Source organism: Phyllobates terribilis, unplaced genomic scaffold, assembly GCF_046119375.1.
Source record: "Phyllobates terribilis strain yellow unplaced genomic scaffold, ASM4611937v1 Scaffold_1__5_contigs__length_1240528914, whole genome shotgun sequence".
NCBI lineage: Eukaryota > Metazoa > Chordata > Amphibia > Anura > Dendrobatidae > Phyllobates > Phyllobates terribilis.
Genome location: NW_027362761.1, coordinates 842,603,802 through 842,616,655, shown reverse-complemented (window position 1 = coordinate 842,616,655; position 12,854 = coordinate 842,603,802). Strand labels below are relative to the sequence as shown.

The 12,854-nt window shown below is 40.5% G+C and overlaps 1 protein-coding gene across 3 annotated transcripts in view; it reads right to left on the bottom strand.

Annotated features, from left to right (window-relative positions):
- LOC141153439 (melanopsin-B-like) overlaps positions 1-12,854 on the bottom strand; it is a 343,613-nt gene that overhangs the window by 141,413 nt on the left and 189,346 nt on the right. For all 3 annotated transcript variants that reach the window (XM_073638228.1, XM_073638237.1, XM_073638245.1), the window contains exons 7-8: positions 11,933-12,040; positions 5,995-6,169 (exon numbers count right to left, since the gene is read on the bottom strand). In XM_073638228.1, the coding sequence (XP_073494329.1) occupies positions 5,995-6,169; positions 11,933-12,040 (283 nt within the window). The remainder of the gene's footprint in view (positions 1-5,994; positions 6,170-11,932; positions 12,041-12,854) is intronic.

The following is a 12,854-nucleotide window of genomic DNA, read 5'->3' as shown; positions in this document are numbered from 1 at the left end:
CTGCGGTGAATTGCTTCAGTGACACACTGAAGGAAATTTTTAATGGAGGCCAGAAATGGCAGTATTTTCTGACAATGTATATGTGATCCGTGTGACGGAGAAAACATAGTTTTAAATACCTGACCTGTAGGTAACTAGTTTGAACAGCAAACTGCTGTGAATTGCTGCAATGACACACTAAAGGAAATTTTTAATGGAGGCCAGAAATGGCAGTATTTTATGACAACGTATATGTGATCCGTTTGACGGAGAAAACAGAGTTTTAAATACCTGGCCTGTAGGTAAGTAGTTTGAACAGTAAACTGCGGTGAATTGCTTCAATGACACACTGAAAGAAATTTTTAATGGAGGCCAGAAATGGCAGTATTTTCTGACAACGTATATGTGATCCGTTTGACGGAGAAAACATAGTTTTAAATAGCTGGATTTCTAGCACTCTAATATGGAAAGGACCTGGCTGTATTCTGCAGTGCCAACAAGCAAATGGCGCAGAAAAACGGTGTTCTCTGGATTGCTTTTTAAGCAAATAATGAGGATTAAGTTCCAAAGAAAAGTATTCCTGGCCCCTGAGACCTGGGCCTTTGTATAGAAATATCTAACAGCAGCAGAAGGCAGAATTGGAATGGAGCCTCTTGTGCTATATGCAGTGCAATTTGCTATACACACTGCCTGCCTATACACCCTGCCTGCCTGATATCTCTGCAGATGGATTCGTCCTGAGAAGGACTGTTTTTTAAGATGGATATGTGTAATGTACGGTTTTTCTCCCTACACTACACGATCAAATCTCTCCCTGATGCAGCAGCAGCTCTCCCTACACTGTCTGATCCAGAGTGACTGTGACGAGCATGGCGGCGCCAGGTCTGATATAGACCTGATGATGCTGTGCGGCCAGCCAATCACTGTAATGCCCACAACCAACACAGCTACGGCATTTCAATGCATGGCAGGCAATCCCTTCATGTTCATTGGCTCTCTAAAGAGCGCCAAGCATGCAGGGAGGGAACCCGAGTTCCCGCCCGAGCAACCCGGAAATACTCGGCGAGCGCCAAGCATCTCGAGCAGTGAGATGCTCGGGTGAGCACCGAACAGTAGCGAGCATGCTCGCTCATCACTAGTTACTTTTCTTCTAATACATGTTTTTGGTGGGATGGCACATTGCTAAAGACAAGGCCTGGTAATTGTGGTGCGATTCATATTCTTGGTCTCTTATTGCAAGCAGTAGAGTTCAGAAAACGATTTGCCCTGACTTGGTTTGGCATTCAGTTTTGTCTTCCATAGCAGCCAGACAGAGGCAGTCTTTACTTGTGTGGCTGACATCCTACGTCTGGCAATGTGGGCACCTTTGCGTTTTACTAGGCACTGCTATACAAAACACATCATGACGTTGTGTGAGGCCTAATACCTAGGCTTCAAGTGATGTCGTAAGTGCCAGAAGCACCCTGGATGTTGGGCTGCTGAGGCCAGCTGGGGTAGTGAAGGTTGCCCTGGTCTAACTGCTAAAGAGGACCGGACTGGACGCTAAACCAAGTCAGTGCAAATATTTTTGATGAAACCAAGCACACAGTGGTGGCAGAATTTCAGCAGCTAGTAATCTTACACCTAGCCACTGGTGTGTGAAAAGGAGAAGGGGAAGATAACTGATTTCCAGAGCTGAATATGGAAAAACTATTTATAAATGTATCAATTTAATTTCATTAGCATCAAAGAAGATTAGGATATTAAGGTAAGATTATGTGAAGGCCAGGAAGTGAATGAAGATGAAGATATAAGCTGTAATAACGTACACTATGTGCAGAGCCGTATCTGTCATTAATCCGCCGCCTAAACTATCAGTGGTCACGCCCCCTAAAAAAGCGTATGTATACAGAACGTGTTTTTTTCAGGCAGATCCGCTCTGTTAGTCACCTAAAAGGTGCTAAATACAAGCTAAAAAGAATAACCTGCAATGTAAAAATAACATGCTGTCCTTATATTCAGCCTTTTAAATTTCTTTTAACTGCTTTAGGATTCCTAATACGCGAAGCAGATAAAAGAAGAGACCAGTCTATTATATGGGCAGTTTCTGCTTGGAATTCACTCACCAGTTTCTTAAAAAAAGAAAATAATAAAAAAATAAATAAATAAGACTGATGATCAAAAGATGTTGTAAAAGATGACCAAGAAGAACCAAAAAAAAGTTGCTTCAGGACAAAAGACCAAAGTGTGTCCTGAAGCATCTTCCACCTGAAAAACGCATGAGAATTGCAGACATCTAAAGGATGTAGTGTGCACGTATCTTAAAAGTGCCTATAACACTTAGACACTAGTTAACGAAGGTGCATAACAATAATAGGTGCAGTGGTTGCAATCACACCCGGGCCCTGGAGACTAGGAAGCCCGAAGGTCCCTTTACCCTACAGTGGGTATGGAAAGTATTCAGACCCCTTTAAATTTGTCACTCTTTGTTTCATTGCAGCCATTTGGTAAATTCTAAAAAGTTCATTTTTTCCTCATTAAAGTACACTCTGCACCCCATCTTGACTGAAAAAAAAAGAAATGTAGAAATTTTTGCAAATTTATTAAAAAAGAAAAACTGAAATATCACATGGTCATAAGTATTCAGACCCTTTGCTCAGTATTGAGTAGAAATACCCTTTTGAGCTAGTACAGCCATGAGTCTTCTTGGGAATGATGCAACAAGTTTTTCAAACCTGGATTTGGGGATCCTCTGCCATTCTTCCTTGCACATCCTCTCCAGTTCCGTCAGGTTGGATGGTGAACGTTGGTGGACAGCCATTTTCAGGTCTCTCCAGAGATGCTCAATTGGGTTTAGGTCAGGGCTCTGGCTGGGCCAGTCAAGAATGTTCACAGAGTTGTTCTAAAGCCACTCCTTTGTTATTTTAGCTGTGTGCTTAGGGTCATTGTCTTGTTGGAAGGTGAACCTTCGACCAAGTCTGAGGTCCAGATCACTCTGGAAGAGGTTTTCATCCAGGATATCTCTGTACTTGGCCGCATTCATGTTTCCTTCAATTGCAACCAGTCGTCCTGCCCCTGCAGCTGAAAAACACCCCCATAGCATGAGGCTGCCACCACCATAATTCACTGTTGGGATTGTATTGGGCAGGTGATGAGCAGTGGCTGGTTTCCTCCACACATAGCGCTTAGAGTTTTCATCAAAAAGTTCTATCTTTGTCTCATCAGACCAGAGGGTCTTATTTCTCATAGTCTGGGAGTCCTTCATGTGTTTTTGAACAAACTCTATGCGGGCTTTCATATGTCTTGTAGAGGAGAGGCTTCTGTCGGGCCACTCTGCCATAAAGGCCCGACTGGTGGAGGGCTGCAGTGATAGTCGACTTTGTGGAACTTTCTCCCATCTCCCTACTGCATCTCTGGAGCTCAGCCACAGTGATCTTGGGGTTCTTCTTTACCTCTCTCATCAATGCTCTTCTCCCACGATTGCACAGTTTAGCTGGACGGCCAGGTCTAGGAAGACTTCTGGTGGTCCCAAACTTCTTCCATTTAAAGATTAAGGATTATGGAGGCCACTGTGCTCTTAGGAACCTTGAGTAATGAAGAAATTCATTTGTAACCTTGGCCATATCTGTGCCTTGCCACAATTCTGTCTCTGAGCTCCTTGGGCAGTTCCTTTGAGCTCATGATTCTCATTTGGTCTGACATGCACTGTGAGCTGTGAGGTCTTATATAGACAGGTGTGTGCCTTTCCAAATCAAGTCTTATCAGTTTAATTGAACACCGCTGGACTCCAATGAAGGAGTAGAACCATCTCAAGGAGGATCACAAGGAAATGAACAGTATGTGACTTAAATATTAGTGTCTGACCAAAGGGTCTGAATACTTATGACCATGTGATATTTCAGTTTTTCTTTTTTAATAAATTTGCAAAAATTTCTACATTTCTGTTTTTTTCAGTAAAGATGGGGTGCTGTGGATACTATATGAGAGCATTAGTCAAACACTTATTTGGTTGATATATATATTAATAATTTTACTTATAGCAGGTGAAATAAGTATTGAACACGTCACCAGTTTTTTAAGTAAATATATTCCTAAAGGGGATATTGACGTGAAATTCTCAGCAAATGTCAGCAACAACCCATCCAATCAGTTTTTTTTTTTTATCAAGAATGTCTTTAGTACATTTCTCCATTCATCCTTCCTTCAATTATATGAGGTTTGCCAGTACAGAATGCTGAAAAATACAGCGCCTTTTGGCCTACAAACATGGTGTGTATTATGGCATCCAAAGAGATCAATTTTGATCTCTACTGACTAGACCTCTCAATTGGTTTCAGAGAAAGAAAATAAAGCTGCTAGAATGGCCGAGCCAATCACCGGACCTGAATCCAATAGAACATTTTTGGAAGGAATTAAAGCTGAGAGTTCATCAAAGAAGCCCATGGAACCTTCAGGATTTAAACCACAGTCAGTACTTGAATGCAGCACCAAAACCAAAGTCGGTACATGACTATATCTTCAGAACCATCATTTGCACATGGCTACAGCACCAGAACCATCATCTATATATGAAATCATAACCAAGCTTAGTACAGCAATCAATTGCACTGTCAGGTAAATCCCATATACAATTGCATCCCATGAAACTGTAACTTCCAGTATGTCCTTAACAATGATGTGAGATGATGTGAGTTGTTGCATACCAGCAATCATCAGATTGCACAACATGCAGGAACCACAGTACTGAATAATTGCAGGTAGTGGAGATATTAAACATTTAAAGAGTAAAAACTTTTGGGAGATATATGTTTTAGGTCCATTAGTTTTGAGCAGATTAGTGTGGGTCTGAGGTGGGCTCGGTATGAATTAGGGGCATCATGGGGTGGGATCTTAGACCCCCACAAATTGCTCAAAAGACCTTTTAGAAGTGAACAGCTCTGAAGACAGTACTATAACTTTCTTTTGTATCTGATTTGTGCTAAGTGCATGCTATCCTAGCTTCTGAGCTGTGCTCTTTTAGGAGGTCTTTTTTTTTTACCTGCACCCATGCAGTGATGCAGGTAACAAGCTTTTTCTGGCCTGTGACATGCTTTAACTCTGGCTTTACGCTTGTGGGAGAATGATGGTGAACGGAAAATTGTTAGCCAAAAACTCCAAGGTACCCACCAAAGCACTGATTTAGTCTAGTTGGGGTGAGAGGTTATAGGTCCCCAGTGTTCCTTCCCTATGCGCCTCATTGAGACACTCATTTTTCACGTACATGTTCTATCTGTGATATTCTTGGTTAGACCACATGCCCATTATAACTGTTCACATGTCTCTGTTTTTTGCAGACTGTGTATCCCTGCAAAAAGAACATGTCCATTTTTTATGAGCTTTGCAGATGAAAAGTATCAATAGAATTCTATGGGTCTGTGAAAAACACTGACAACACGTTGATGGCAACAGTGTTCTGCCCGTATGCAGTCTGTGATTAACACTGCAATAAATAAAAGAAGCTTTTTAATTAACTTGTATATTAAATGAACTTTTTTTTAACTAATTCATCCATACGTGAAAATCACTGATGAAACACTCATGATAAAAATTGACACACAGACCAAAAACTGATGAAATTCAGACAAAAGACACTGATGACACTCATACCATTTTTTTGCATATGTAAAAAAATATGGAGGTCTGAAGGAGGCCTAATCCATAATTGGTTTATACATACAAATTCCTAGAGAGCCCTAAAGGCTTTGCTTACTGTCGTTGCCTTGTTAGAAGGTGATAACTTTCAACATTTGTCATGATACAGAATTAAATATACACCATATATAACGATATGCAAAAATAATATAAAAACTTGTGTAGTCAGATAGTGTATATACTGTAGTGTTAAAAATAACTGTAAGAGAATGAAATGTATACAGATACATTTTTACAGTAAGTATCATTTTGTGTTAACACTGCTGCCACACATGCTCTGTTCCGTTATCACAGTCATGCCTACAATGCCCACTAGATGGTGCGATCCAAAAAAGCTGAACTCACTGTTTCTGCAGTAGATACTGTAGAAATGCAACTGTTCTTTTTCCTCAAAGCTAATGACTGACGGCTGTAGAGTGACCCTCTAAATGAAGAGTCAAAATTGCATGTAGACATACTGTCTTTTTTTGGTAGTCTGATGAGGAATCGAAGACACGGTACAGTCTTGTGGATAGTTTCCCTGAAAAGGTAAATGACTTTTTATTACATATTGCACAAAATACAGTTTTAATTGCAATCTATTTGAAATTCACAAAGTTTATATAACATTTTCAATACAAAGATTTCTTAATTTCCCCTTAAAGACTTAAATCAGTTGGGAGTGTGAGGTATTATGTTCTATAGCAGTTCTTTTGGAAAGGACATGCATGTGATGCCTTTGACAGTCAGTTTTTCTTATACTATGTGCTTGGTTATGTAACTGCTTCAGTTAAAGAAGCACTCCGGTCAAAATTTTTATCCTCTTAATATACTGCAGTCATCATATTATATAGCACTCTGTACTTACAATTGCTCATTTTGCCCTTTTACTTAGCTAATTATTCTCTTTTCCATTAGTTCTATAACATCACGTGATTAAAAACTGCCAAGCTGAATCCTTCTAAGCTCTATGCAGGAACAGGAAGGAAGTTTTCCCTGTATGAGTCATAAGTCACTACAAAATTTCCTGGCAGGGGAGGAGGGAGCAGCTGGGTCAGGAGAGGGGAATGATAAATGCAGAGAAAATAGACTTCCTGTTTCTATATAGAGCAGAGAAAAGAGAATTAGCTGGGTAGAAAGACAAAATGAGCAATTGTAAGTACACAGTGCCATATAATCTGAAGACTTCGATGGGAGTGCTTCTTTAAATACAGGGCAAAAAGGTCTAGAGCCATTCATGATGATTTGACTTCTGTAGTCTTCGTTTCAGCAAGGTAAGCAGAGGCCAGGGAACACTGGTGATGAAGAGGCAGGGGATAAAAGTTAGAAGGGCTTTTTTTATTTACTAATGTTTCTTTTAAAGACAGTTTTTTAGCAGCCCTAAAGTTATGTTAATGTTACATGTTACATCCAAGTAGAAATAATACATCCTTAAACTATACTACCATATTTATGAATATAAAAATGGAGAGACAAGATTTAACACTTTGCCCATATAAATCAGCATCCTTATGGTATATACAATACTTCCATTAAATGTAAGAGAAGATAGAAAATATTATAATTTACAGCCCCAAGCAGTTATTTCTAATTTCTATATCCATTTGTCTTATTTGTATTGTTGTGCTTATTTTTTATTTTAACTCTATTTTTCTTAGTTATGGTCTCAAACTACAGTATTTTCAAATTGCAATGGTTGTCCCTTAACAAATTAACATTTTAACTTGAGGGACTAGTGCATAGGCGGATTATAATGAGGGCAATCTGGGCTACCGTCCGGGGCCTCGGGCCTCCAGGGGGCCCGGGGCTCCAGGGTGTCTATGGCCAGATTGCCCTCATTATATGTGCGGTACTGCGGCACATGCTGGCAGACAGTGGCGGGGGGCCCCCCGGACCGCTCCCCCCAGCTGCGGTGCACGGACGCTGCTTCTTCTCTGGCAGGGCCAGCAATGCAGCTGTTAACTTCCCTGTGCTGGCCCGGCCGCGTCACTGCTAGAAGACACGGCCCTGTGCGCAGCCTGTCTCCTAACTATGACGTCACGCGCCCGGCCTGCAGTGCTGCATCGGAAAGGAGCAGGAAAACTGGAGCCGAGCCGGGGGATGGTGAGTCTGTGTGTGTCTGTGTGAGAGAGTGTGTGTGAGAGAGTGTGTATGTGAGAGAGTGTGTATGTGTGAGAGTGTGAGAGTGAGTGTGTGTATGTGTGGTTGAGTGTGTGTGTGTGTGTGCAGGCAGATATCATTGTGTGATGTCTGTTTATATGTATTTTTGTGTTTCAAATGTGTTTATGCGTGTATGTATATGTCTGTATATGTTTGTGTGTGCGCGACTGCGTGCGGCCTCCTGCTGTGTATAGATGGCACCGTGTGGCCTCCCGCTGTGTATAGATGGCGCCGTGTGGCCTCCTGCTGTGTATAGATGGCGCCGTGCGGCCTCCCGCTGTGTATAGATGGCTACGTGCGGCCTCCCTCTGTGTATAGATGGCTACATGTGGCCTCCTGCTGTGTGTAGATGGTGCCGTGCGACCTCCCGCTGTGTATAGATGGCTACGTGCGGCCTCCCGCTGTATATAGATGGCTACGTGCGGCCTCCCGCTGTATATAGATGGCACCGTGTGACCTCCTGCTGTGTATAGATGGCTACGTGCGGCCTCCTGCTGTGTATAGCTGGCTATGTGTGGCCTCCCGCTGTGTATAGAAGGCTACGTGCGGCCTCCCGCTATGTATAGATGGCTACGTGCGGCCTCCCGCTGTGTATAGATGGCTACGTGCGGCCTCCCGCTGTGTATAGATGGCACTGTGCGGCCTCCTGCTGTGTATAGCTGGCTACGTGTGCTCCATATTGAGTCATACAATTAATATAAGGCTATGTGCCCACGATGCAGAAATGCTCCGGATTTTTTTTGAGCGTTTCTGCATCTCCCTGGCAGAAAAAACGCATGCGGATTGTACATGCAGATTGTACATGCGTTTTTCCTGCCAGGGACATGCGGATGTGAAGCGTTCTTCACATGCATTTCTGCATGCGGGTTGACAAGCGCTTTCCAAACGATTTTAGCATCACTTGGAAAGTGCTTGACAACTTGGTCACACTATATAAATCCATGCAACCAGCATGGATTTATATAGTGTGACCGTAAAAGAATGTTAAAAAATAAAAATATAAACTTACCTTCTGATGGCCTGCCGAAGTCAGCGGTCGCGTGACCCGTCACATGACTAAATGACGTCACAGCAGGTCCTTTTCAGACCATCGTGAGCTGCCGGCAAGCCAGGACGCATCGGATAAAGACACTGGGGGCCATCAGAAGGTAAGTATAATATTTATTTTTTATTTTATTCTTTTTTTACAGGTTCTATGGTACCTGGGTCCAGAGGAGAGTCTCCTGTCCTCCACAAAAATATAAAAAAAACACAAAAGTTCATATCATCCCCCTTTTGCCTCATTAAAAATAAAACAATAAAAAATACACAAATTTGGTTTCACTGAATTTGTAAAAGTCCGACCTATCAAAATATAAAATAAATGAAGCCGATTGGTAAACGGTGTGACGAGAAAAAATATCAAAATGCCAAAATTAAGTTTTTTTGGTTGCTGCAACACTGCAATAAAATTGAATAAGGCGTGATCAAAACATCAAATGTACCCCAAAATGATATCAGTAAGAGCGTCAGCTCAAGGTAAAAAAATAAGCCATCACACAGCCTTATATCCCGAAAAATGAAAACATTACAGTTCTCGGAAAATGGGCACGAAAGCAAAAAAAATTTTTGGGCAAATTTCAGAATATTTTTTCATGACTTAAATAAAAATATCCTATACATCTTTGGTATCTGCATACTCCTACTGAACTGGGGAATCATTTTTCCAACACAATTTTACCATATAGTGAGCATATAAAAAACTATTGTGAAATTGCCATTTTTTTTGCAATTTCAACGCACTTGCTAGAATGATGTCATTCAAACGTACAACTTGTCCCGCCATATGCAAGCCCTGATACAGCTATATTGATGGAAAGCTAAAAAAGTTATGGGTCTTGGAAGAAGGGGAAAAAACAAAAAAAAAATGGAAAATGGCCATGTTATGAAGGGCTTAACTGTAATGGAAAGCACTTTCCTATACAGAAGGCCACTCCTGAGGAACACATTCCAATGTGGTAAAGAATTCTTTATAGTGGGTCTTTATGGTGAAGAAGCCTCGGCATTCTTCTTGACTGTGCACACTGTCGGAAGTATTCCTACTGAGCACAGCGTAGTTTGAAACAAGCCATAATAGTTTATTATTATTAATTAACAAATGGCAAAGTGAATGAACACAAGAGAAATATAAATCAAATCAATATTTAGTGTGACCAAATAGTTCTTAGTTACTTTGATTTTATGTTTGGTGTCGTTCTCCAGCTGCTGAATAAATTTTGAGCCAATCAGATGCTTCCCTTATGATATTGAATGATGGATAAACATCTGCCTGTATTTTTTAGCATTAAAGATACAATTAATCTTAACCAAATCCCCAAATCCATTTACTGAAATGCAGCCATAAACTTGCAAAGAACCTCCACCATTCTTCATTGTTGCCTGCAGACCCAGATTATTTTACACCTCTCCGGCCCTTCAGGGAACAAACTACCTTCTGCTACAACCAATTATTTCAGATTTTAACTTGTTAGTCCAAAGCACCTGCTGCCATTTTCTGCACCTCAGTTCCTAGATTTTTGTGCATAGTTAAATAGTTTTGGCTTGTTTCCATATCAAAGATATGCTCTTTGATAAAAATTCTTCCATGATGACTACTTTAGGCAAGATTTCTCTGAATAATAGATGAATGTAGTTAGGTCCCACCGCTCGCTGCCAGTTCTGAGCTGATGGCACTGTTGGACTTCTCTATTTTTGAAGGGAAGTATCCATGATGTGTCTTTCAATTGCTGCACTAAGTTTCCTTGGCTGACCATTCCGTCTATGGGTTACATACCTTGCCCATATATTGGTGTTCACAATGCTGAGAAATCCAGATACTTATCCATCATGCAATACCAACAGGGAGGCATCTGTAGCATAACAATAACTCCAAGCACACAGCCAATGACATTAAAGGGGTTATTTGAAATACAAATTAACTTTCATTCTAAATGCCTCTCTTTATTGCCGTAATCTAAGCTATTTTCTAATATACTTTAATTAAAAATTCCCTATGCTTCTCTACCTACAATATCTAACTGCTTTTCTGTTTGTTTGTATTTTTGATACTTCCTTTTTGATAACGCTTCGATTGAGTATCCCAGCGTCACTGCTGCAGCCTCGGCCCTCTCCCATAAATGAAACATCATCAGTGACCTTCATTTCAGTGGCTGGGCTAGTCCCTGCTCTGTCACTGTGTAATATTCACAAAGACAGTGCGCTCTCTCACCGGCTCACATCAGTAGTAACAAGCTGGCAAGAGAGCAAACTGTCAGTGTGCATTGTAAGATGAATACCTGGCTTGCAGAGACCCTTGCTGGTCACTTGTGGAGGTGGGGTAGGTCTTGGCAAACCAGGTATTTGTCTTACATTGCCCACTAACAGTGTGCTCTGTTGCTGGCTTTTTACTACTGATCTGAGCCAGGTCACTGATGACGCTTCGTTTAATCTGCCCATGATGATGATTCATTTGAGAATGATAATCAAACAAAGTGTTATCAAAAAGGAAGAAGGGGAAAAAAAAGAAAGGCAGTTAGATAGAGTAGTTAGGGTAGGATAGGGAATTTTAAATTAAAGTATATTAGAAAATAGTTTAGATTATGGCATTAAATATATTGCCATTTAGGAAAGTTTAGTTTTATTTCAGACTACCCCTTTAAGAACTATCATCAGCATAAAGAACCAAGTGACCTGGAAGTGATGATACGGACCTCACAGAGCCTTGATCTCAACAACAATTAGTGTTTGGGACCTCAACATCATTGAGTATTGATTCTCTGATGCTGCTTTGAATGCAAAGGGCTGTCATATCATATATTTGATTTGATTTAGATTTCTCTTTTGCTCATTCACTTTGCATTTTATTAATTGATGAAAATAAACTATAAGCACATTTATTTTTCAAAGCATTCTTATTTTGCAGCATTTTTTCAACATCTGCCTAAAACATTTGCACAGTACTGTATATTGATGGCCACATTGGTTGGTACCAGCATTAGTAGCAAGCTCAAGAACTTACACATGCTGGCATTACTTTTTTTTATATAGGAACAAATATTCTTTAAAGGATAATAAAAATCATCTTCTACACTTTTAGAATTTTATATTTAAATGGCAGGAGATTTACCTGTACTTTGGATGTATTATTCCATAGATAATAGGATTGTAAATTGCAGAAGCTTTAGCTATAACTGCAGGAACTGTCTTGGAATACGGTGTTAAAGATTTACCATGGCTAAAACAGAAATGGATAAGTAATCAATACAAGATCTGAACATTTTCATCTAATAGATTTAGGGCTGCAATCTAAGATATTAAAGGGGTTGTTAAAGACTATTTCATTTTTCTTTACTATAGGCCTAAAAACTGAAAGGCAGGTAGTTGCTAACAGAGGCAAATACCTGCCTGCTCTATCTAGCGCCAGCTCAGAGCGGTCACCGACCAGTGATTCAGCTTCTCCATGTCAACAGAGCAGCTCTTCTTCTTACAGTGCATCGTGAAAGTATTTGGCCCCCTTGAACTTTTCTACCTTTTGCCACATTTCTGGCTTCAAACATAAAGATATAAAATTCTAATTTTTTGGGGAAGAATCAACAACAAGTGGGACACAATCGTGAAGTGGAATGAAAATTATTGGATATTTTAAACTTTTTTAACAAATTCAAAACTGAAAAGTGGGGCGTGCAATATTATTCGGCCCCCTTGAGTTAATACTTTGTAGCCCACCTTTTGCTGCGATTACAGCTGCAAGTCGCTTGGGGTATGTCTCTATCAGTTTTACACATCGAGAGGCTGAAATTCTTGCCCATTCTTCCGTGCAAAACAGCTCGAGCTCATTGAGGTTGGATGGAGGGCGTTTGTGAACAGCAGTTTTCAGCTCTTTCCACAGATTCTCGATTGGATTCAGGTCTGGACTTTGACTTGGCCATTCTAACACCTGGATACATTTATTTTTGAACCATTCCATTGTACATTTTGCTTTATGTTTGGGATCATTGTCTTGTTGGAAGATAAATCTCCGTCCCATTTTCAGGTCTTTGCAGACTCCA